We start from the raw sequence: 23,349 nt of genomic DNA, 5'->3' as shown, positions 1-23,349 counted from the left end.
TTGCAAGACTGTCGGTGCAAATCAGAAATGGTGATGATTATTTTTTTTGTGAGTTACGCAAATGAGACCCTGAATGTAGAACTCTCGTGGAATAGTTTACAGATGGTGATTTAGCATAAACAGAGTACCTATATCTCGAGCCCACGACTAATTAAGTCAATGAGTTGCAGTTCTGGATCTCAACTATGTTACTTTTGGTACGATATCCTGCTACATTTTCATTACACTGATCATGTAACAAATCTCTGTAATTCAGAATCCTTTATGTACAGGAAGAGTTACATTAATGCTGACCACACCTGCAATTTTATTGCTGTAAATACCCTTAGAGGTGGATGGAGTTTTAACCAGTCAGAAGTAAAAGAAACAACCTGAAACATGTCTTTTGTGTTTGTTCAGAAAAGATCACAAAGTGATTGATCTAAATCAAGGTGACGTACCTTCAGGTAGGATGGGTGGAGGCCAGAAATACTCTTTCTTTTTCCCATAAGTGTTTCATTTAGATTCACTTTAAAGTTTGAAAGGCTGAAATGAGACCTAGAGCAGTTAGGGGTTTTTTTACTTAAAGGACTGTTAGGAGCAGGGCAGTCTTGTAATTGCATGGATAAATTTAGTGGGGTTTTTTTTGTTTTTTGGGTGTTTTTTTTTTTTTTGTTGTTGTTTTTGTTTTTGTTTTTTTTTTGTTTTTTCTGGAGACTGCTTATTATTTTTTTAAAGAATTCCCTAATTAAATTAGTCAGATTCCTTCTTCATTTATCATGTACCACTAATCCTTTTGCAAGAAAGAGAGGAGCATTGTCAGCTATAGCAGGTAAAACCTTATTCATACAGTTTTGCTGATGTGACACCGCATTTCGGTGGGTTTCATTCAAAACAACACAAAGTAAGTGATACAGTGAACATTTTTAGAAGGAATTCAGTGTCTCACCAAATGGAGCAGACCACCCATGATGATGGTTCCAGACCTGCTGGACAAGGAGAGGTTCATGGGTTTAAGAGGGTTCAGAACTGGGCTTGTGGCCATTTTGTTTGGTTTTCTGGATATTAACATGCACATACCTGCTATTCCCACAGATATGTTTGGGTTCTCTTTGACATCTATAAAATTCTGGCCAAGTGGTGTAAATGAAAATTCTGTTGACAGAAGCTGCAGCACTGAAGTTTCACTTTCCTCCCCATGGTAAGAAGTTGTTACAAGGCCTCTGCTGTGCTGACATAACACTTGAACTCTCTTGAAGATATAAGTGGTGCAGAACCCTTATCAGTCTGCCTATCCATGGACTTTGTACTGTTGCTTATCACTCAGTCATGGGATATTTTCTACATGAACCTGGTAGCAAGGAAAAACAACCCTAAGAACCCTTGAAATCTGAGGCATCACTTTCTTCCAGGCATCAAATTCTGCTTTGACACTGGGGATTCAGCAACACATTTTTAAAAGAATGAATTTAGGAATCAAGATAGTTATTAATGTAGCTTTTTTCATAACCAGATGGGCTTTCTACTAAAAGATATCATTTCAGATATGCTGTGAACTGTATTACTTAAGTATCACTGTTCTGTGTCAAGTGCTGAATGTGAAAATGTGACTTCTGCTAGCAGAAAAGGATCAGAATTCTCATCAGAGAAAGAAAAAATTTTCTGCCTTAAATGCTGCAAAGTATTTTTTATGTAATGGTGAATATGTGTGAATTTATTTTGCATATTGTTTCTATTCCTTTTTTTGGCTGCTATTAGTGATATGTAATTAGTTTGTTGGCCAGGAGCCTGTAAGGAGCACTTTCACTGACGGGGCAATTTAGTTGAATGGTGTAGCTATTGAATGGTACTGTTCTCCTGGCAGAAACCAGGTGAGTTTATAATAAATTGTATTCTGGGGTGAGATCTAGATTCAGTAAAAGCTTCTGCTTTACCAGTTCAGTTCCTCTTTTCAGTGTTCTGGCAAAGTGAGACATTGTGCTGCTCACATGGGAGTGCCCTTGGAGACAGCCACCAGCCGAGGCCTGAAGCTCAGCACACAACATTTGTTTATTTGTTTATTGCCACTAGACAATTTCACATTTAACAGCTAAAGATCAAGCGTGACTCAGACACTCAGGTTTGGACAGACATTTTCTCCAGTCTCACACCGTGTTGCTGGTTTAGTGGCTGTGGTGTTGGTGTCTCTGTGCCTCTCAGTTCACAGGGAATGGGTAAAGGGTTCTTTGATGATATAAGTGCCTTCCCTTTTTCCCAAGCCCCATTGTGTGTAGGGCACACTTCCTCAAGGGCAACATAATCCAAAGGATAACTTTCTCCTTGGCAGGTAAAAATTAGTGTGTTTGGGCTACTGAGGTAACAGAGTGCCAGTTAATTGTTGCAACCATTGTTATTTTCTTAGTTTTGCTGTTTTCAGGCAAGTGGTCTGCTTTGTGTTTGGGTGCAAGGCCAGCAAGTAGATGTTATGCCACAAAGCCATTTGTGCTTTTTGTCGCGTGGTTTGGCTTTTGAAGTGAATCATGCCACCACTGTGGTTTCAATTACTTTGAAAACAGTTACACCTGTACTTGGAGTTTACTGACTGCCTTTTGCAGTAAAATCTTTTATTCCTTCAGCCCTTTTTTGTGCATCAGTTTGATTTATGTGGAAGAGAGTTCTGGGGAAGGAATATTAACCCTCTATTTTTCTGTTGCAACCTGTTCAGAATTGCAGGCATGCTCATGGAGAGGTTGCACAGGGATAATGTGGTGCCTTTGGACATGGCAGGTGAAATTACAAAGAGAGAATGTGAGGCTGTCACATCTCGGGGCGTTTTTATGAGGTTGCAGTGTGTGTTCTGCTGGCTCCAGCAGCAAGCAGCCAGGGAAACCCGTATTCCTAAAATGTGCAGGAATTAGCAGGCACATTTGAAGTGCAGAGATTGTGTTGTCAAGTGGACAGAGCGCCTGACAGGAGTCTGAGAAGAATGTGTCTTTCTTCAGCCTGTACATTGAGTCATTCTGTGATGTTTGGCAAATTGCTTCAACTGTTCCCCCCCCAACAGGAAATAGAGGACCCCCCTTTACAGTGAGATCTGTAAGAGAGAGTGTAGATACATAGTGATTATAAAAATACAGAATATATAGTGATTATAAAGATATAGTTCTTTGCCAAAGCTTAGATAATCATTGTTAGCAGAAGTATTCGTTTTAATTTGTTTCCTTAACTGAACGGGGGCTTGACATAAGCAATTTGTGTTTCATTTGGGCAAAATGATTGTTGATAGAATGGTGCAGAGGTTTTGGTGATTTTTTTTTACTTGTTAACAGAATTAATATTTTAATGAGAGTAAAGATCTTTTTAATTTGAAGCCAATTGCCAACAGAGGTCTGCAAATTGCTAACATAAGGTTCAAGTAATTTGCATAAGGAAATACTGATGTTTCAAGTATCTTTTACATTGTTACAGAAATAGTTGGTGTTCCTTCTAATATAATATTTACACCTTTTTTTGGAAATGTGTTAGCTGCTGCTGAAACGATCATGAAACTAAGAGACAGAAATCCATTTTTTTTGTGTTTGCATCACATCCTGGTACCAAATGGCCAGTGTTTACCCTCCTCACCTCTTTCTTGGTCAGGGAAGATTTGGGATTCTCCTGTGAGGGGGTATCCCACATGTGCCAGTGGCTTTGCTGCTGCTGTGGATTGTGTAGCAGCTCCTGGATTTCAGGCTGGTGGTCTCTAACCTACGGCAAAACAAATAAGCATTGATTCCGCTTAACTGAAGTGTAGTTAAAAACTGTGATGAACAGGGCCTGTTAGCACGTCTGGATTGCTGGTTTGAGTATTTTCCACAGAAGCCCAGACATCCACTGTGGCAATATGTGAAACACACTGTTCATCTTCTCTTCCTACCAGTGCAGGACATGGCTGTAAAAGCATAGGTTTGACCATAGGGTCTCCAGAGGAATAGACCACAAATTAACTGGTTTGTTGACTGATCACACAGAACAACAGTTGAATGTGCTGTGTCTGCTACACTATAAGGGCTCAGTGAATGCTAGTTTGTCCTAGATATGTCCTTCTTGCTGTCTGCCACATGTTCACATAAAGCGCTTTAGAATATACCTGAATGGGGCATTCTGAAAGCCATTCCCCAGGATAGACCCCTGCAGCAAGAAAATCTCTTCAGCTTGAATTCTCTTTTTCTTTGCTGTCCTTTTCATTCAGTTTTCAATTAACTTATTTATATTCTCTGCCTCCACTTGCTCTCCCAGGAGATGCCAGGCAATAACCTCCTATGCTGTAGATATGGTGCTTTCTGAAAATGCACAGGTGAGGTAAATTGAGCAAGATAAGAACTAATTTTAATTAATTTAGAAATATTGCATTATACAATTACATATATTGTTTTAAGAGTGGAAGCATCTCATAATACCAAAGCTTCAGATTATTAATATTCTCTCTACAGTGAATTTTAATTAGTTAGAATAGGTTTGACCAGTTCTACTCTCATGCTGTGATAACATACCAGGCCTGAAAAGGTCACAGCTACTGGGAAAAGACTCTTACAGTTTCGCTCACATGAGTTTCTTAGGAATTCAGTCAAGTTGATAAAAACAGAAATAATAAATGGAGAAGGCTGATGCTGATATCATAGCTTTTATTTGCCATTGCTGTGGTCAGAGACTTTGGGCTCCAGAAATTTGTTCAGTGTGAAGAGGTCTGCCTGGATTAGAAAACAAGATTTTTACCGAAACTTCTTTTACATCTTATTATGGTCCTTTGAGCAAAACTGAGATCTCTCTGGCTGCTCTGCAGGCTGAAGCATCTGGGGTTTGCTGTAATCTGTGTTTTGCTGTGTCAGTATCCCTAGAGGACTCATTGCCAGCTGAAGAGAGACAAAAGACGATGCTCCCACCAAGACTGCACCTTTGCTTCCCTTTACTCTTTTGTCAGGTAACCTGATGAAAAGACCAAGCACTGGTAGCTGAGAGTTTTCCCACAATCTGGGAATTAGCTGATCATGCAACAATTTGCTCTCTTCCCACTTCAGCCTGACACAAATGTGCCATCACACAGGAGAGAAGCTGGCATGTAAAATGCTTTCCCATAGCCAGTGCAGTTTTTTAAACCAGTGGTGCACAAGAAACTTAAAGGAACAGGCATAGTAATAAACATCTGTGAAATCTGGGGTCCTCTAGTGTTAAATCGGGCAATTTTATATGCCTATGAACCCTCCATTTCTTTGCCAGTTTGTTCAGTTGCTTTCAGTCATCTGTTGTGAAAGATATTTAAATTCTTGGATTGCCTTGCAACCCTCTGTTTTGGTAAGGAACACACATCAGTTGGAACTGAAGGCATAGCTTGGGGCTACAGTGTAGTGGTCTGGAAAATCTTGGTTATTTCTAACTTTAGACTGGTTAACCTTTGTCTAACCTTAGAAAAGTTTCATTGAATAATGTTCTGTAAGCTGCTCTGACTCTTTAACCTGCTATTCCACCAGGTTCCAAGTTTGCCAAGCCACAGGGCACAAGAGCTGGAGGTATTAAAAATGCTGCTAAAAAACGAATTGCTGATTTATTTTTTTCCATGGTCCAAATGGGGTTAGATTACCTTGTCCTTTTTAAAGCAATGACACTAACCTCTGAGATAAACCCCATTTTATTTAATAAGTAAAGTTGAAGTCTGTTTGGAAAATTAGGTGTTTTGAGAATATTAGTATTTTAGAATGGGATACAGTGTAAGATGGGAGCATCTGAGGTACATCACAGGTGACATTCCTGACTATTTTGTTTGCCCTGAAACTGTATTTCTCAATGCTTAGCAGCTGAGAGGCTCTTCTTGACACAGAATGTGTCCTCACTGGAGTCACAGTAGCTCCGCTGTGCCTAAATCCACCATATAGGATGTGTATTTTACATCTGTGGGTCAAACTGTGAGGAGCTGAGATAAGGAATACGTTGAGCAGTTCATAGGTGGTGAGACAAGAGCCTGCCTCATGGTGCAGGTGGCGAGCACTGGCAGCTGATCCAGCTCCTGCATCCTGACCTCAGGTGAACTCGCTTGTGCTGGCCATGGTATTTCTCCCAGTAGCCCTGCTGAGAGCTGTTGAGAAAGCACTGACCCCTCTGTGAACCTCACCGGCTCCATGTGCCAAGGCCTGAATTGCCCCCCGGGTGCCAGTGAGGTCAAAGAGTCACGGGAAGATGCTGTGCAAAGCACCCTCTGCAAAATACATTAGTTTCCATCTCCCACCTCCTGCCCTGCCCTGACACATGGAGGAGCTTGGCATCAAGGCAGAGTTTCTTTGTGAGTGTTGGAAGTGAGGCTGGACCCACCTGAATCTGTGATCCTGCTTATTGTGCTTGGGTTAAAATTGATAGCAGAGGATTTTGATTCTCTCCTGTGTCTCATGCTTTGTGCAATCCTGCACCTGGCAGCTCTGGGCTACACACAACTTTTCCAGCTTCCCTCCTACTCTGTATCTCCCTGTAAAGGCATTTAAACCAGACTTAGCTTCTTGATGTGCTGCCTCATGCATGCAGAAAAAGACAGACGCTGTCTGTAAAATTTATGTTAGTCTTCTTTTCTCTGCTTCTTCTACTTTTCATGCAAAAATAGTGTCTTAGCACAGTGTTATAGGTTATGTTAATTAGGATAGCCAGTAGCCTGAAGTAATGCTAAGTGGGTAGATTTTGGTGTGTTAATGTATGAATTCATATCAGGAGAGAAAAGCTCTGCAGAAAAGGCCCAGGTCTTCATTGCATTTGCTTGTTATGGGTAGAGAGTTTTTGTGCATAACACATGCTGTCAGCCTGAGCAGATTTATACAGATAAACATTCTGATCATGTGTACAGTCAGTGTACTGTAAGCATATCTGTCAAAGTGCAAGTTTAAAAGTCAATTACCAAAATCTCCTGGTTTAAAATTCACTGTAGGCAGGTCAGTGGGCTGAAAATGTGATTTTACGATTCAGAAGAATCTTTTGCTTGGGAGTGGATTGTATTTAAGGAAAACTATTGTATTCCTTATCACCCTTGGCTCTGTATATGGTGTATCTTGCAACCTCTTGTCTGTCTCTTCTTTTGTGTTGTAAAGGGAGAGCTTTCTCAGGGTGTTTTGTACACAGGTAGACCTTGCAGTTCTTACTAGACCATGTCCTTGGTCTGTTAGGTCAGTGCTCTGTGTTATGAACCTAATTTTGGACTTTGCAAAAATGTGAAATATACTGAAATACCTCTGTCTTTTCTTTTTCAGGATATAAAGTTTTGAACAGTGCCTCCCCAAGAAGTGTGATGAGAAATGGCTTTAGGAAACAATACCCAGAGAAGTTATTCCATCATCCCCTGCTTCATCTTTGTTGAGGTGAGTGCAGCATTCAGCTGCCAGGCCAGCACAGAAGGCGGCTCTTCCCTGCAGGAATTAAGTAATTTGTTAGCAATTTTATTTGTAGCAAAGGATGCTGTCTTAGTTGATCACGTAGATATCCATGTTCATACTTAGTGCCATCAGATCCCCCTGAAAAAGTCCTGCATGAGTTATCCAGATCTCAGGTACAAGCATGTAAGAACAGGCAGAGACAGCGTGTATCCAAGACTTCTCTGTCTGGTTATTTTCTGGCTAGTCCTGTGGTGGGCAGCAGCTGCAGGTGATTGCCCATCCTCTCTCTCCACCTTGGTGCTGCACACGGACTAAAACTCATTCAAGGAAATTTCTGATCTCACAGTCTGATGGTTCATGGACTTGGGAAGCAGCACTCAGCTCTGATTTCAGTTCAGGTGGAACATAAAATGTAAATGAGGCATGCCTGACCTTTAAGTGTGATGAAGAAGCTTGGCTAGCACAAGGGCTGAGAATTGTCTAGCAGTGAATCTGCAGTTAATGCTCCATGTCTTTGTTAAAGGCAGTTGGTGGGGTGGGGTTTTTATTTATTAATTTATTATTTTATTATTTTAATCCATACAGATGGTAGTTTGTGGCTCTTATTTTACGTAGCCTAACACTGATAGGCTGACCAACATTCATTATTCAATTCCATGATTGTTCAGCTGGTGCTTATAGGGCTGGGGCAGTTTTCCTGGCAAGGGAAGTGACTCTGTGTTTCCAGTGAGGATGAAAGCTTCCATTAGATTTGGATGGTAAAAAAGGAGATAACTGCCTGTAAATAACCACCTTCAGAGCCACCTGTCTGATGTAGCGGGGATGGAATGCTCACTCTTTGGCCCAAGTTCTCAGGCAACTTGAGCCCTTCCATAAGAGAAGTGCCCAGAACTGTCAAAGGATTAATTGCTGTTCTGATGGAGACAATAGGTCACTGCTTTATTCTAATAGCTAGAGAAAGAAAGGGTAAAAATGAATGAAAAGCAGAAATGAGGTCAGAAAAACACCCTATACAAACAATCAGGAATGAGATGTCTCAAATTTATTGCTTAAACAAGCAGCTCTGAAGACTTTTAGTCCTCTAAAGAATTGAATGATGGGCCTGGTTGGCAACTTGTGACAGTGACATAAATTGTTCCTCCTGTAGATAAGACTGTCATGAGGATTTTTTGCTCCATAAATGTACATTGCTTGTCCTTTCACATAGTTGATTTGCTGATTAAAACACATTAAATTAAAAATCAGTCAAAACCAGAGAGGTAGTGTCTGAAGCTGAGTTCTCTCTGCTACATTCTTCCCCTCTTTGTCCACAGCACAGATTTTTAATGTAGCACTACTGGGACTACAAATTCATAGACTTGTGTCAAGCACTGTAGCATTAAACAACAGGAAATCTAATTTCCTGCTGGGAGTGCAGAGATGATTGATAGTAGCCATTCCATCTGAAAAGTCCCTGTAAATCTTAAGGCACACTGGAGATGCTCTTTTCCCACTGCTGTGCTTTTGAGACTAAAGTAAAGTGCTTTTTATTTTTTCCAGGGGAGCTGCCCAGACACCAAGCCCTGTGCTGGATTACCTGGGTTAGGACAGACCCTATTTTTGTTGGTCTGAAGCAACCGTGAGAATTGATTAGCAGTGTGACACCTTGCTGTTGCTGTGAAAAGCAGGACAGCTAATAATGTTGCCTGCTTTCCTGACAATGTTTTTCTGTGGGAGAACAATCCAGCAGCAGCCATGCTAGCTGAACATAATAGGAAAAGAGATAGTCAGTAAAAAATTATCATAGGCCTGTTCCCCAGAATGTGCTGTCTCCCCCACTGGAATCTTATCCTCTGATTAAAAGTTTTGAGGTATTTGCTCTTAAGAAAATAATGCTGAGCCTTGATTGTCATGTCAGATGCCCTGCCAGTGGCTATTTGCTAACTGCCTGCTCTGCAGTGTGCCTTCATGAAATTGTGATGGCAGAGGTAGAAATGAGGTGCCACAAGGAGTTTGGGCACTTATTAAATACCATCATGCTTCAGTCTGTACAAATATGACACAGTTTCAGCCGCTATTCTAATTTCCATTTTTTTCCCATTTCATTTTCCTCCCACTGAACTAACTTGTAGCAGTTAGTTATTATGGAACATGACCTGAAGATGAATGGGTTATTATAAAAACTTAAACCCTGTCCCTGACTCGACAAATTCCTTTTTATGTTCAAAATATAAAAGTTTTAATAATAAGGAGATAACATGTGATGTCTAATCTGAAATGACAGAAATGTTTAATCAACATTTTCATTCCCTAATTAGAAATACAATGTCACGTTATGAGTGAATTTAAAGGCTAAATAGGGAATCATTAAACTAATTTTGATCCACCTATCAAATCTAAGTCCCTCTCCCAAATAATGCAGGCAGCTTTCTGGATGATTCTTTATTATATTATAAAAGGTGTCATTACAGTCTGACATTTGTCACCAAATGTCTGTGAAGATTTGGTGCAGTACATTTTGTTAAACATGTAAACAATTAACTAGGATGTGCAGGAGACTGAGATTCTCCTTTTCCCTACCCTCCTTTGCAAGCAGCATCCCGAAAGAAGCCTTCAGGAGGCTTGGTTTGCATTAGACTGAGGTTAAATAGTAGTGCAAAGATCCCCCGTTCCACAGGTTCCAGAGCCCTTTGGAGTCAGGGATGAACCCAGAGATGCTTTTGATATGCCCTGGGTCCATCCCAACAAATGCCAGTGGTGCACAGCAGCCTGTGTGAGGATTTGTTGCTGGCCAGGACTGATCACTGGAGTGGTCTCATGGATAGCAGGCAAGCATCTGGGATGACAGGAGGAAAATTATCCCATTCTTCCTTTTCCACTTATGGTGGCCAAAGCTCTTTGTGGGGCATCTCCTCCTTCCTTCACCTGCTGGGACACAGCAGTGTCAAAAGCAACTGAACCAACATTTCAGCACAGCTGTGCCATTGTTTTGCTACCTTATTTTACCAGACTTGATCCAGGGAGTGCTGTATTCCATCTTTCCGTGGAAGGATGTGTGTTGGTTGAAGGTGGGGAAAGGTACAATCACACCTAGCAGATGCATTTTGTACATGAAAGTACAGCCAGCTTTCTGCAGGTGAGGAATAAATTGTCAGAATGACTAAGCTTCCTGAGATCCGGGCAGTGCCAGGGATGGAAGTGGGAGAAGTGCATTGCCTGTCAAATCCCAGTCCTCTTCCTGTGGGACTGGTGAGCTGCCCTGAGGTCTTCATCCAGCAGCTTTCCATGCTCTGTGCTCTTGCCCTCTCTTTGTTCATCTCATTTTGGCAATCAGGTTTCTAGGAGAAAACTCAGGCTAGGGAGCTGTAGGAGAGAGTCCAATATGGCTTTGAATTTGGTAGGTCTAAGTGTTATCCTGGCTTTTGCAGCCTATTTGATGGTCATCATTAGTGACAGGAAGTGCAAGGGGATGTGATAATTGCATTTAGCAAATAGGTGTTGGGAGGAAAGTTCCATAATGTGAATAAACAGCATCCCCACAACTACACATGACTTCAGGGGGAAAGCATGAGAGCAACTTCAGAGCCATTGTGTGTGTTTGAATGGTGGTTATTGAAGAAGCAGTATCCTTTTCTTTCTGCAAAGAAAACCCTCTTCTCAACGAGAGTAAGGACTGTAATGGCTCTCTAGGCAACAAAAGGAGAAATTTTTGTCTGCGATTTCTGCTGATGAGGCATTTTCTACTTCCTTTTTCCTCCTTCTCACACTGCAAGCCCTGGCCTGAGGGCTTGAGATATTTCAGGGAGTTATCTAAGGATTTATTTTCAAATGCAGTTACTCCTGAAGGAGTTGGGCACATCTGAGGTGTTTCTTTGCACATGAAAACACTAAAATTTTCTGGAACCAGATTTAATTAAATTGTCTTAAATTGATCAAAGAGTTACCAAAAGGCTTTGATATATGACTGATGTATATTCTTCATTGTGATTCATTGTGGACTATTGTAATGCTGACTTTGACAAGGTAATAGGAGAAGGTTGAAATATGTAACGCCATTAAAACTTAAAACATTGGACATCTTTAAATTCTGTAATCTGAAGATCCCACTTTTTCCCACTTAATCCATTATTCTGCCCTCAGGAAAGCTTTTGCAGGCAGAGTGGAAACTGTTTCTTCTTGACAGCCCAATATATAGGACATTGCAAAAGGCTGAGGGTTTTACACAGAAAATATCTTCTCCCATTCCTCCAAATGAATAAAATAAAAAGTCTATAAAATAAAAAGTTCTAGTCTTACATTTATTTTGGTATAAACTTGGATTTGAATTGTAGGTATGCTGTAACCTCACAGGATTTTAGTTTCTTCAGTGGGGTGCATTTTCCTTTACTTTTGGCTATTTTTTTGTTTGGATAGATCGGATCATCTTCAAATATCAGTTCAAATGTAATTTAAAAAAAATGTTTCAACTTACAGAAGCACTGAAGGAAAGCATTCTTCTTCCTTGCTGACGTACATTTTCGTGTCAGTACTTTGTGTAGTCAAGCCGACAGCTGAACTACCGAGTAGCAGGAGAATTTCTGCAATACTGAAACCATTTGTGTGAGACAAGTGCCTCTTGAACTTCTGTTTGTCATCAGCATCACAGCAGGGCTTGGGGAGCTGTGAAAAAAATCAGTGAATTTAGAACATTTGTGACATATGTGGCACTTGTTTTATTATAATTTCTTGGTTAGGTGTTCTGAAAATTAAAAAGGCTTTGTACATTTGGGTGTACTGGCTGGTGCCCTCTAATTTTTAGCAGTATTTGATGAGTGTGAAATGACCTCTTACGTTTGCTGTAGTCCTCAATGTTACATTTGTAAGACATTGAATGTATTGGAAGTGACTTTTATTTGCTTATTTTTAAAAAAGAGTAATTTCTCTTATAAAAGCTTGCTGGTTGTTTAGAGCTTTAATGATATTAAAATTATATAAATGACATAGAAATATTAGATTGCAACTTTGGACATTCAAAATACAGTGTTTGTGTCAAGATAATGTCCAGTTCTCCTAGAAAGCGCAAAATAAATCCCATCAGAATTTGACATAACTGTTAACTGGAAAAGCATCCCAAGGTGAACTAACTTGGAAACAGCTGCAGCTCTCAGTGACTCTGTTCCTGCCTTCTCCATCCATGCCATGCTTGGATGTGCTGTGCTGCTCCACTGGGATGCTGTGAGGACAAAGTGCCCCAGGGGTGTGTCATGTGCTGGTGTTGTATAAACTGCCTGTCATTAGATTCCCACTTAGGCTGTGAGAATCGGTGCTGACAGAGGCTGTGCAAAGGGTGATGTTTCTGCATAAATCCCTGTGCATCAGACACTTCTGTGTCTTGGGATTCATTGTTTCTGATTTTATTCACTCAGCATATGTATCCATATCTCTCTTTCTAAAAATCTCTTTATGTTCCCCATTTACCACTCATTCCTCAGCATTCTTTGTCCTCCACATACCTCCTTTGTTCCAGGTGATTGGATAACTCCATATTGTAAAATTGGCTTAATCTCAGTGAATAGGTATCTCTTGAACATTGGATTCATTTTGTTGAATTGCTAAGCAGCTTTCATATTACCTGACTATAAAAAAAATCCTTAAAAGTGCTTCACAATTAGGCAGAGAGCACATATGACTCTTGGCCAAAATAGGCACTGTGAAATAAGTCTGATTATTATTTGATTCTTCTTAGCTTCTTGAGGACCTATTAAAATTAACATTAAGGGGTTGCCATGAGAGTTTAGGTGCTTTACTGAATTTTTCTTTAAAACATAAGTGAAAGAAGGCTTGTAGTCCTGCTTGCAGACACGTGAAGCCTTTTTTTATCCTTCCCTTTATTCTGAAAACTTCCCATTGCAAATAATCCATTTGACAACCTGAATAACATCTTAGGCTTTCCACCAATGCATCTGGTAAACTTTTCCAGGAAAGGATTAAAGGTACCAAAAGTTCTTTGTCTTTATGAGTAATAAAAATATTGCATTTGGAAATAGAGAAAAACACTGTGAACAAATTGCTTTACCTGTTTACATTGTGTCTTGAAGCTAGCCAACACTTTTGAGAGCTACTGTAGTTTATAATATGTTGCTCTGTTTAATCAGGTTTCTAAGAGAAGGAATTGTACAGGTTTTTTTAAAATACTTAGCAGTTAGAGAGATTGGATTTGCTCTGGTTCTGAAGTACAAATGCATTTTTCCCATTTGTTAGTTAAAACAAATTCCAGTTTTTTGCTAGAAAAACTACTGATCAGAAAGTTTATGTAAGTCTTTGAGAAAAGGGTTATGAACGAGGCACTGTTCATGCAGGTGTTCTCTGTGTGCAGAAGTCTGCAAGCCATATTTGAGGCTTTCTAAGTTGGAAGGTATTTCCAGTAATTACTGAGCTGCTTTAACTATGCTTAAAATAGCAATGTGAAAATACACAGGACACAATATGTAACTGCCCGTTTTTTCCCTCCTTTCTTTTCAGACGTATACTTAGGCTTTATTTTCATGGGTATTGCTCTAAAGCCCTTAATGCATTAACTTTTGTTTGTTTGCCTACTTCAAAAACCTAAGGGATTTTCCTGTTTTCTTTCCCAAGCACACAAAATAGAGCTATTTATTTGCTCAGATACATGCAGATTTGGAGATCAAGAAAGGTGCAGTGCATTATCAAATTATTGAGTGCTCTATGATGCATCTGCACCATTTCCTCTGGTCTGCATCTGTGAATAAACTTTTTTTTTTTTGTGGTCTGTAGGAATATCCCTGCACTTATTTATCATGATAATTTGCATGAGGTATAAAAAGAGTGGAAAGGAATCAGTAGGGACTCACAAATGCAGTCTAAGTAACCCTAAGTACAACAGTCAAGCCTTTCCAGAGCTGATCAGTGGGAAAGACATGAAAAATGCAGGAGCAAAAGATGTTTAAAGCATATTTTGAAATATCAAACCCATCCCAACTTTTAGACAGTGGTTTTGACATCAGGAGAACTTTTTAAAGTGGAATAGGTCTTTTCAAGCATCATGCCCAGTTTCATCAGGACTTGATTTCTGGTTCCAGACCAACCACTCCAGACATTGAAAAGGAGGAGTTTGTTTCAGCAGTGTTTCAAGGGTGAAGTCATTAATGTCAGCCTTATGGCAAAAAGGTTTGCTTCAGTGATTTAGCTCTGAAAAAATATTGACATTTTTTGCCCTCTAGAAATTCCAACTGAGTTTTAATACCAGCTTTAGGAATTGGTCTACCAAGCCTTGTGCATCCTATATAAACTTAAGGTACTGCATCAACCCAGAACTTCTCCAAGCTTCTGGCAACATTTGGGTGCCTTTGTGTTGGTAGCAAATAGCTTCTGAATTGTGAGATCTTCTCCCTCTACAGCACAAATGGATAATCCAGTTGCCAGTACCTGAGTAACATGAAATAAATAAATCTATTATGAACGCAGCAGAATGTGGCAACAACAACAACAACAAAATCTTTCTGGAGAAATGATACTTTATGTTTCTGTATTTCTAACTTGCTTGCCCAGTGCACCTCAGGTTTCAAAATCTATTTTGTAGTTCCTGGGGCATTCTGAAGGGACATCTGGTGCTTCTTCTCAGCCCATTCCCACATCCCAGCATTTTTGCAATAAACAATTCTTCTCTGATGTATTTTTTTCACTGGTGTATTTCACCAGGAATTTCTGTGAGGTGGTTGATATAGAGCCAAGTAGTTTGCAGATCCCATTCCTGAAGTCAGAGCAAATGCTTTTTACACAGGTAGGCTTGCACACATCAATTTGTCACAACTGTGGCCAGTGCTCAGCGGAGCTGTTGAAGAGACTGAATGAAAATGGATCAATATGGATGTGTTTGCAGGAAATAAGTGAGACAGTAGGAATTGATGCCTGTGAGAGTTGTTGCACATGATGCTAAATGGGCACTCAGGTCTTAACACACATGAAATTATTACTCATTGTGGTGTATGCTTACAACAATGGTGACAGACTGACCCACAGTTGTAGAGTTCATGAGCCTTCATGGGTTATCTTTCAGCTTGATGCCACACCTAAAATAATATTTCTGATTCAGAAGTTTGGACTAGGGTCAGATTTAGGATATCTGTATAAATTCACAATGATAAATTGTGCTAGGTCTTCCTAGAACACTCCAGTTTTAAGTTAAAGAATCAGGAGTTAAGATGTACCTTTGTCTTGAAACAGAGTGATTTAATGGTCAAGATTTCTGTTGCAGATAAACTTTTAGAAGTGGTTGTTAGGTGCATGGTTGATCAATATTTTACTGAGAACATAGATGATTTTTAAAGAGTTGTTTCACAGTTCAGAAAACTAAGTGGGGGTTCATAATGGTGTGTAACTCTTACTTTTGAGTGACATGTTTACAGCATCCACTGGGAATAAGCTCTGCATCACACTGCACATCCTGAGAGTCCCTCAGGGTAGCTGTGGTCTCTACCAGCAGAGATTCTGCTTGTTTGCAGAGGGTCAGTGCAAAGAGCCTAAAAGATTAAAGCATACTCCAAAACCTGCTGTGCACTTCTTTCTCTTACCATTTCCTTTATGACCTAAATATAAGAGCAGATGAATGGAAGAAACCATGTAACAGGATGGGTTTAAAATGCATTTGAATAATTTGTTAACTTTTTTGCAGTTCTAGGGCATTATTAAGTTTTTATGATTCAGGAGTAATTATTGATGAGGCCTATGAAAAATATGCTGCAATAAGATTAAAGCAATTGGAAATAATGATGCAGTTATTGCTGGAGTTGCTGTCAGTTTTCTCATGAGTTCAGCATAGTGCATCCTATGACTTAAAGGATAGCTACACTAGGTATTATAATGGCCAAATTTTTCCTGTGTTTCCTTCTCCCATGTATTCAATGCTGCATGTCTATCCCCAAAATTAATTGTTCATTGTGACTTCTGGAATTTAGACTTTGCATACCTGGCAAGAGCTCTAATAATAATGCTAATCCTGTATCAATATTTGTTACATACTTCACTAAAGCACGGAAATTTAGTGTGTGATTATTATGTGCAGATGTACATCACTATTGAATTAATATCACCTTTATTTAGTTTACACCATATATAACAGACGGATTGGTTTCTCAAAACTCTTTGTGAGTTGTGCATGCTTCATGGAGAGAATAAGTTTAGGGAGGCTTTAAAATAGTTTGTGTTACTTTTTCGCAGTGGAACTATTGATGGAGTTTCCATTTGATTTACTGTAGTCTCAACACTGCATTTTTTATAAAATTACAACAAAAATATCTGTAAATGTACTGCATAAATGCAGTCTAGTTTCTTATTCAAGCCTGACCAATGTAAGATTCCAGTTATAATGGAGTGAATTAACTTTTCAAATAGATTGGATAGCAGATTGTACTTTTATGAATTTTATACTTGTGCTAATATTTGACTTGTAGCTAGCAAGGTCAGTAGTCATCAAGGATCTTTATGATATTACTTAAACCAGCCAAAGCAAAAATCAGTTCAGCTCTGTTACAGTGATGGGGAATATACTGAAACTCTCAAACTGATCAAACTGTGGGAATAGAGGTGGTTTATACATGCTATAAATGTGTTGTCATGTGAATAAATACGAGCATTGGTTTAACATGCTGAGTTTCAGGCTTTTTCATTCCTATTGAAAATATATTTACGTAGAAGGAGTAAAGCAGTTTGGGACTTGCAAAAAATTCAAACTAGCTGTGTTTGGACAAGAAAGGCAGCCAGGGTCAATCAAGTGAATAGTAAACCCAAGTCTTTACTCCTTTGAGTTAAAAAGAAAGGTCATAGACTCATAGAATTATTTAGGTGGGAAGGGTTCTCTGTGGGAGTCTGGGCATTATGCAGCTCAGAAAAACAGCAGCTGAGTGAAGTTCCATTGGGCCCTGGTTAGTTTTTGAATATCCTCATAGGAAAACACTCATCCTAATATTCTTTCTAATAAAGTGATGCAACCTGGTGTGAAAGAAAAGGAATCTAGGCCTGATGACGGAAAAAGGAAAAGGGAGGATGCAATAAAAAAGAGAATGGGTAGCAGAAAGCAATAAAGGAACTAATCAAGTAAAAAAAACTTCCTTTTTGACTTTTAGAGCTGTGTACAGTTGGAATCTCATTTTGCCTGCCCAGTCCCATTTTCTTGCAGGACCTTCACCTAGGTATTGGCATGCCCAGTACAAAAATGCAGTTGATTACCAGTAGTCAGCACATAGATTTCCTTGTCCATATTCAATATTTTAGAAACCAACATGTTGGAGAAAGATTCCTGTTCAAGGATTGACACCTCACTCTGTTTTGTGAACCCAATGAGCTGTACACACACAGCTTTTATAGGGAGCTGAAGAGTGGACAGTATGGGAAAGAGTGCAGTGGAAATCACTGCAGGATGCAGATATCAGGGTAATATCAGCTCCCTATAAAAGCCATGTGTGACTTCTGCTGTTGGGCCCTGGTTTAGCAATACTTGGTTTAGTAAGAAGGAGATTAAACTGCCCTTAGTGTTTGTGGAGACTTGTTAAATGAGCATCTAGAGGATGATCAGTAATGTTAAATCTGCATGCACACATGACTACTCTTGAATTGTATCCAAACCTTGTCATGAAAAATAGCCATAGCAAATAGCTTTGAATATTTCTCTTTGTTTTGACAGGGCTAACACTGAAAATAGAATGGTATCTTCAAGTGAAAGGGGAAAAAGTGAGCACCAGAACCTGGTGGGATTTCATGGAATTTTTCAAACCACAGGTCTTCTTCCTTATCTTGCATTCAAAATTGCCTAGCAAAATGATTACAAGTTCTGAAAAATGAAGCAGTCATTATTAATTTTTTAATATGACTGCTTGCCAGTGATAAAGAATTGTACTAAAGGACTCAGGTTTTTTTGTACTGAAGTACTCAGGCACAACATGACTTGCATGCAGCATAGGAGACTCAAAGTAGTAATTGTTTTTTTTTAAAAGCTTCCTGTTCAGCTGGGAAAATGTTGAAGGCAAATAAAATGGATTTCATAATGTGTTATACATATTAATAAGACTGTGAAGTAAAATGTCTCTGACTGTTTTCTGTTTAATTTAAAACATTGTCTCTATTTGATTTTATGATTGGTCTAAGAGTCCTGCAATCTTGGTATCAACAGGTAGGTTTTTTTGGCAGTAAGTGCTGCATTTATCAATGTCTAATGACTGTGAACCTACACTACTCTATTAAATAGCACGGATCTGGAAGCGCATACAAGTATTATGAATTTTAATAAATGCTGCTCTGTGAATGACAAAGATTCAGAGCTTCACCAGCTCCAAGGTTGTCAGCTCAGAGGGAAAGCTTTTATACCTGGTAGAACAAGGCAATAGGACAGGCAACTGAGGACATGATAAGGTCAGTGTTGTTAGAGTAAGGCTAGATTTGATTTTCTCTCTCCTGCACATGAATTCTGCAGTGCCTTGGCTTTCACTGGACACAGCAGTTCATCACATAGGTATTGGAGCACAAAATAACTAAATACAAGCACATCAGGAATTTCCGTCAGAAAATACTGGAATTTAATTTTTTAGCATAAATTTTGATATATTATACTTACTGAAACTCCAAAGTAGATCCTGTGTTGCCCAATTAGTTCACTTAGGAAAGAACTGACTATTCTGGATTTTTAAGATTAATTGTTGTGTGTTAATACAAACCCCAAAAATGCCTGCAAGGCATTGCCACTTTTAAGGCTTCTGCAAGATGTTTGCAGACTAAAAGGAAAGCGAAGGAGCTGCACTTCTGGTTTGTACAGGAAGGCTTTTGCTTCTAGGAGAGGCCCCATCTGCTATTCTGAGGGCTTCAGTACTTGATGTTAACAGGGAGAGCAAACTGGGCAGGCAGAGTTGCAAGTTCTCTGCTGTGTGATTTTAGCCACATCAGCTGCTTGGAGATACCATCAGAAAAGCACATGACATTTCAGAAGAAGAAAGTAGCCTGGAAACTTTGGAGTTGAAAGATATCTCCCAGTAATTTTTTTCCCCTCAAATTAAATTTGGGTTCCAGCACATTTCACTCCAGTAGGATTTAGGTTAGGATGCAGAGCAGCATCAGCAAGCAGATCTCTCAAGCTCTGCAACACCAGCAGTGCAAAATCACGTGCAGAGTTTCTGCATTTGGGCACTGTAAGGGAGGGGCAGGACAACAGGGGGCCCTGTGTCTCTGTCTGTGCACTGACGGCTTGTGGTACCTGCCACACCTGCTACACAGGGGTCCTGCCGTGCATTCCCTGGGGTATTTTCCACTTGTCTGCTGTCCTGACATGAAAATCAAAAGTGCAGCAAGGCTACTTCTGTGTCTGTGCTGACCATTTTCTCATCACCTTCTCTGCACCTCTCTCAGTGGCAATTACACTGATTTGTTTGTGTACTAGTGCCACTGGAGATCCCTCTGTCTAAGGACATCAAAGTGCTTCACAGCTGTTAAGAGAATACTGAGCTGATCTAACGAAGACAAAAGAGCTGCATTGTCCCCAGCCCAAGCAACCCTTGCACCCAGGAGAGTGACATCCTTCACCAAAAGAAAGGCAGGCAGTTGTGAGCCTTGCCTTGGCAGCTGGGCTCTGAACATCTGCCATAACCAGGAGATAGCTAGAGAAGGGTCTAAAACAGGATTGTTGTATCATTGTCTCTGCCATGGTGTTGCTACAGCCTCTGGTCAGAGAGAGTGTCAGTCTGCTTACTAGTTTGTTACAGACTTTTTTCCCCAAGGTTTGGGGTTTTTTTCAGGATGCTGATCTCAGGGTAATATCATAATTGTTGTTGTTGTTGTTTTGGTTTTTTTTTTATAGAAAAAAACCCTTGCAAATTGCTGGTACACATAATTCCAATGTCAGGGAGTTTTACAGCTTTCTTATGACATCTGTAATTTTGTTTATGTCAACCAATAGCTTCAGTGGTTGACATAAAAAGTAAAAGTAAAAACTACTGCACCTAGCACTTGAAAATCTGCAGTTTTTACCTGTTTGGCAGACACTGCCAATGACACAGTAGTATCTCCACTCTCCGCTGAGACTTTCTTGGTCTTCTGGGAGCTCTAATGAGTTGTCAGGGGAGTCCTGGACACTCCTGGAGGACCATTAGGATGCCAGTGAGGACAGATAGATGAGCCCACATCTGCTAGCAGCAGCCTCCAGTCAGCTCTGCCAGCTACGCCTGATCCAAGGGGGCTCTGAGCTTGCATATCTTGAGTCCAGAACAAGGAGGGTCAAGTGAGACACTGACACAGGTTGCCCAGATCTGCTGCAGTTTCCAAACCCTGAACCTGCAGCAGGAGAACAGATGGAGTCTCTGTTTACCAGGGCTAGAAAGTGGAAACTACGGTGATGATAAAGGCTATAAGATGGTGGCTTCTGGCCCTTGGGGAGCAGGGCCCTGTTCCACATGCAGATCTGAAGTGGTTCAGTGCCAAGGCGGCTCCCTGGATGAGAGCCCTGCACAGGGAAGTACCTGAACCAGCTGAACCTGAGCCACATGGCAAGAGAAAACAGTGAGTGGTGGTGTCAAGATATTCTCTACCTGCAGAGAGTGAAGGCCTCCATAAGTGCTTTCCTTGATACTGCTGGTGAGGAGGAGAAGGAGGAGAGTCTGAAGAGGACTGGGTGGATCTGATGAGTCAACAGTTGAGATCACAGATCACAGAATAGACTGAGTTAGAAGGGACCCAGAAGGATCACCAAGGATTGCCAGGTTGTAAGTGAATGACCCATATGTGTGTTTGTCCAGCTGATGTCAGCAGCAGGATTTAGCTTCTGTGTCCATGGGACCCTCTTTGAGGATCTGCTCATAAGGCAATCAACCTGACCAAATGGAGCAAAAGCAGCTTTGCCAGCAGCCTGGCCAACCTGGAGAGGAGAGCTTAAATTAAGAGTGATGGGAGTGAAAATAGTGACTAAGAATCATGTGAGCAAGTGAAGGAATAGGTTGGAAGGACCAGTAAAGGACAAGGACTGAGCAAAGGACCCAGCATGGTGTGGACAGAAGGAGCACTAATCAAGAGAACAATGAAATTAAATCCCACCAAGCATAAACACATAAGGAAAGAAGTGCCAGGGAAAGTTTTCAATTCACTTTTGGGAAATCAGCACAATCAGACGCTTCTCCAGCACACCACATTTAATATCTTATGACTCAGTCAACTCATTCACCATGAGACAACCAGATTGCACAAACACACACACTCAGGATTCAGAATTACGAGTCTCAGTCAGCAAGTAAAATTTGTTTCATACTGAGTACCAACCTAAACCTCTGATCCCAGTTGCCATCCTCTCAGTTCTGCAGAAAAGGACAGGTTTATCAAGCAGTGGGAGGAATCTCTGCCTTGTTGGTGTTAATGGGAGCCACCTGTCAGCAGCCTGTTCTCAGCACAGAGGGTTCACAAAGTAAATTCAGATTCATAGTTGGCATGGCAGGCAGGTTACCATTAACAGGTTTTCTTTGTCCAGTTTAATGGCAGGTGTTGCTTGTCCATCAATTGGCAGCTTATTTATTGGATTCAGTGCTTCATCTTCAGCTTTCATGACTGCATAGTGTGGGCATTTCTTCAACATCTTCATAAGTGCCTTGGACACAGGGCTGAAGGGAATGTTAAGCAAGATCACAGATGATACAAAACTGGGAGGAGCTGTTGACTCCCTCAAGAACAGGGAGGCCCTGCAGGGAGACCCTCAGCTAATTATGGAACTGGGCAATCACCAGCCATGTGGAGTTCAACAAGGGAAAATCCTGGGTGCACTGGGGATGGGACAATCCTGGATGTATGGATGGACTGGGGAATGAAAAGGAACCTGGGGATTCTAGCTGATGACAAGTTGAGTCAGCAGTGTCCTGGCAGCCAGGAGGGACATTCCTGTCCTGGGGGCACCAGGCCCAGCATGGCCAGCTAGGCAAGGGAGGGGATTGTCCTGCTCTGCTGTCCACTGGGATGGCTCTGCCTCAAGTCTCGGGCAGACTGGGGCTCTACAGTGGAAGAATGACATTAAAACTATTAGAGAGTGTCCAGAGAGGTACAGTGAGGTTGGTGAAGCTGTATGCGGAGTGCCCTCTTTGTCTGTTGAGCCTGGGGAAGAGGAGACTGAAAGGGGAATCTTTGCAGTCTGCAACTTCCTCGTGAGGGGAAGAGCATGGGCAAACACTGATTTCTGCTCTGTTGTGTCCAGTGACCTGAGGGCATGACCAGAAGTTGTGCCAGGGACAGTTTAGGTCAGATATTAGGAAGAGAATTTTTCCCCCTGATTGTGTCTGGGCACTGGAACAGAGTCCCCAGGTCAGTGGTCACAGCCCCAGCCTGACAGAGCTCAAGAACCTTTGGATGATGCTGTGAGGCAGAGGATGTGATTCCTGGGGATGGCTCTGTGCAGGACCAGGAGTTGGACTCCATGATCCTTGTGGATCACTTCAACTGAGTTTATTCTGTGATCACTCAAGACCAGAGCTGCACTCAACCTTTGACAACCTTTGTGCCTGTTCCGAGCCAGGAACAAGTGCATGGTCACACTCTGGCATGTCTATACACTGAGGTACATGCTGTGGGAAGGAAGTGAGAGGATTTCGAGATCTGAATGCATTTGCAGGGCTATGATTTTGCTGGTGTCACAGTGACATGGAGAGATAACTCACACAAGTGGAGTGTCCTGCATAAACAGACATTTTCAGGAAGGGCAGGCTGGGGCAGCAAGAAGGAACATTGGATTTTCAGCAGGTCAGCAGATCATCTCCTCTGCTGAGTGCTGGTAAGATATATGCTGTTGGGATGTGCTGGGTTCCCCAGTATGAGAGAGACTCCTCCCTGTGATACCCAAGGAAAGGAACAGAGGCGGTGGGCACAAACTGCAACAGGAAATGGCACTTAACATAATAAAACCTGTCATTCTTTCAGGGTGGTGAAACTCCAGGGCAGATGATGTAGAGAACTTGAGAAGTCTCTGTCCTTGGAAGATGTTTAACACCCAGCTAGACATGGACTTGGACTGCCTGCT

The 23,349-nt window shown here is 40.9% G+C and overlaps 1 protein-coding gene across 5 annotated transcripts in view; it reads left to right on the top strand.

Annotated features, from left to right (window-relative positions):
• Nucleotides 1-23,349, top strand: part of PLPPR1 (phospholipid phosphatase related 1) — a 120,460-nt gene that overhangs the window by 51,322 nt on the left and 45,789 nt on the right. For 4 of the 5 annotated variants that reach the window (XM_030968430.1, XM_030968435.1, XM_030968434.1 and 1 more), the window contains exon 2: nucleotides 7,221-7,328. In XM_030968430.1, the coding sequence (XP_030824290.1) occupies nucleotides 7,266-7,328 (63 nt within the window). In that variant the 5' untranslated portion in view covers nucleotides 7,221-7,265. Of the gene's footprint in view, nucleotides 1-1,074; nucleotides 1,181-7,220; nucleotides 7,329-23,349 lie in introns of all 5 variants that reach the window. The other variant, XM_030968431.1, reaches the window with a different exon arrangement.

Source organism: Camarhynchus parvulus, chromosome Z (assembly GCF_901933205.1).
Source record: "Camarhynchus parvulus chromosome Z, STF_HiC, whole genome shotgun sequence".
Lineage (NCBI taxonomy): Eukaryota > Metazoa > Chordata > Aves > Passeriformes > Thraupidae > Camarhynchus > Camarhynchus parvulus.
Note: the sequence above shows the minus strand (reverse complement) of the source record. Positions and strands in the feature narration are given on the sequence as shown.